This window comes from Argentina silus (assembly GCF_951799395.1).
Source record: "Argentina silus genome assembly, chromosome: 18".
NCBI classification, from domain to species: domain Eukaryota; kingdom Metazoa; phylum Chordata; class Actinopteri; order Argentiniformes; family Argentinidae; genus Argentina; species Argentina silus.
This window is the reverse complement of record NC_139672.1, coordinates 11,215,338-11,218,332: the sequence shown is the minus strand read 5'-3', so window position 1 is coordinate 11,218,332 and position 2,995 is coordinate 11,215,338. Positions and strand designations below refer to the sequence as shown.

The 2,995-nt window shown below is 45.9% G+C and overlaps 1 protein-coding gene across 1 annotated transcript in view; it reads right to left on the bottom strand.

The window, feature by feature from the left end:
- Nucleotides 1–1,252: 1,252 nt before the first annotated feature.
- Nucleotides 1,253–2,995, bottom strand: part of LOC310819285 (opsin-5-like) — a gene marked incomplete at both ends in the record, with an annotated part of 5,059 nt that continues 3,316 nt past the window's right edge. Inside the window, one exon of the mRNA XM_083690527.1 lies at nt 1,253–1,975. Coding sequence (XP_083546653.1) covers nt 1,253–1,975 — 723 coding nt within the window. The remainder of the gene's footprint in view (nt 1,976–2,995) is intronic.

The following is a 2,995-nucleotide window of genomic DNA, read 5'->3' as shown; positions in this document are numbered from 1 at the left end:
CTTGTTCTCTGTACAGTACATTGCACTATACAGCTGTTTCAGTTGGGTTTCAGTTGGGTTTGGGTCATTCTCTTAGTCTCTCACATCGCCTCCCCTCTTCTCTGTATTGCATTGTTCTACACAGTATACCAGTTATGGCAGCATGAGGTTGTAAATGTACCAGAGTAAATAGAGGAACCACACATTTCTGTTATCACTTTAAACACTCAGAGAACGCTCATTATCTACAGCTGTTTGGATTATGACTTTGGTAATTCTGTAGATTTTCTTTTTTGCAGGCAAGCTCCTTTTTTACACAGAACAGTGTACATGTTCATGTTATTTACTGTAAAGCCTGTAATACTGTACCAACATTTTATCTACATAGGAAGTCCAGCACCCATATAGTGCATTCGGGAAGTATTCAGACCCCTTCACTTTTTCCACATTTTGTTATGTTACAGCCTTATTCTAAAATGGATTAAATTATTATGTAAATGTGATATTTCAGTTGTTGTTTTTTTATAAATTAGCAAACATGTCTAAAAACCTGTTTTGGCTTTGTCATTATCGGGTATTGTGTGTAGATTGATGAGGAACATTTTTTAATCTATTTTAGAATAAGGCTGTAACATAACAAAATGTGGAAAAAGTGAAGGGGTCCCAATACTTTCTGAATGCACTGTATGTTCAGTACCTGTATTCATTGAATGTAAACAATAGTTGAATTGGGATCGTAGTGGAACTACCATCCACATGGGTTCGCTTTCCAAGGTCCATTTCAACAAGACAATATTGCCATGGCATACGGCCCCAAAGGTTTTTTCTTGACAAGGAAAAACTCCCTACCATTGTCTCTACCCCGGCCTTCTCTACCCGACCCCCCATGAGAAGATGGCAGAACTTTGTTCCACTGTGTTCCAGTCCAAATGATGCCCTGAGGGAGAACCCAAGTTGTACTAAGTTGTTTCTAACAGCGGATCGCTGTTTATCTGTACAGATAAATAAAGGTACAAATAAAGATATATGTAAACATATACATATATCTTCTCCTGAGGGAGAACCAAAGTTTTACTAAGTCCTTTCCAACAGTGAATCACTGTTTATCTGATAAATAAAGATATATGCATATAACACCATTCTTAAATAAATTCCATCATGTAAAATATCGACTGTAAAATATATTCAGAGATGTACGAAAAATATAAAAACCAGAATGCATAACATTTTCGGCGCCAAGTCAACTTTTGCGTGTCTCGGAATGCATACAAATTCAAGGCCAGGCCACTTTTGCATGTCCAGGCACCATCTCCAGGTTGATCTGAAGGTTGTCGATCTCTGAGGTCCGTTTGCCACATATGGTGGCCCGGAAGGACTTCTTGTGACAGAGCTGCTTCTTCTTCTGCTGCTGCTGTGGCTGCGGTCGCGGTTGTAGCTGCGGCGGTCGCGGTTGTAGCTGCGGTCGTGGTTGCGGTTCCTTTTGTGGTTTAGGCTCTGACCCAGGGAGCTGGTCCTGAGGTACGTTCGCCGAGGCGTGAGTGCGGCACGCCTTGGGGTATTGTCGGAAGCACTCAAAGGCGTCGCCGCACTTCTCGCACACCCTGCCGCGGCCGTCTCCGGCGCCCTTTGACCCTGCCAGGGCGACGCGGGCTGAGGAGGTGGTGCAGCACGACGGGTCGGTCTGCTGGTGGAGGGAGCGGGGGCTGAAGCGGACCACCGACTTGGAGCGACACCTGGCCAGACTCTGGGAACAGAGGCAGCTCCTGAGGCACACCCGCCGGAGGGTCCCCAGGTCCCTGCACATCACCCTGCGGAAGTTGGGCCGCAGCAGCAGGTAGATGATCGGGTTGTAGATGGTGGAGGACTTGGCGAACATGGCGGGTATGGCGAAGGCCAGCGGAGGGATGTTCTCCATGTGGCCGAAGGAGGCCCACATGGACACCACAGCATAGGGGCTCCATGCCGCGAAGAAGCCGATACACACCGCAACGCTTAGCTGGGGGAAAAGAAGGGGGAAAAAAAAAGAGAAAGCAGGTAAGTACCGTAACAGAACTCGGGGTGCATACCAATACTTCTACCTATAATGAGGAATGCTTGACTTAGACATAAGGGAGGGCAATTTCCCACAGAGAGGACTTCATGTGGCATAACAGTGTACTAGGATCTGTTGCCACTTCATATGAATATGCATTCCACACTCCATTTCACTTCACATACGAGATAAAAGCCGAACCATGGCTGACATGACATGGAATTATTGAATGCAGATTCCTATCACTGGAAAAAGGCTCCAGTGTATAATATCCTAGCCTATTCCTGTCATTTCAATTGATTGCACTTGTCTGAGAGGCAAAAAAAAGGTATAGGTGAACTATTTTTTCCTATAGATTGCATATGACTAACAGCCAATGCGACAGGAAAGAGGACCCTCTTAACAGCGAGCGGAACCGCAATGGTAGCCCTGTGGCGGCCAGTTGCAAATCAAATCATAATGTGTTCCTGCAACTGCGGAGCCAATTTCCCACTAATGAGAAGCTCCATCACTGCGGGGATCTATGTCGAGGTCACTTCCAATCTCGGAGAGAACGAGAGAAAAGAGAGAAAAGAGATAGAGAGGAGGTCCACAGAGAATGTGTGTTTCTAAGGAGAAGGGGGTTCTTTGATATTAAACATTTCTCTCTCTGATTTGGACCGCAATTAGATTATCCCCGGAACATCTTCCAGCTCCGTCTTCTGTCGCTTCGATTCTGAGGAATTTGTTTATTGCAACCCCCGGGCTGTCTTTAATACGGTTGTGTTAGACTGTGAGGAGGTCAGAGTCATAGCTTGACTCATGCCAGTAATAAGATTTGCACCGGTCATTAAAGGTATGAGCAGACGCCATCACTCCTGAGTTTTGCTGCTGCTGGTGGGCCTTGTACAGCAAGTGGGCACACAAGCACGATACACACCGAAATAAACTAACAATTGCACGCGCACACACACACACACACACACACACACACACACACACACA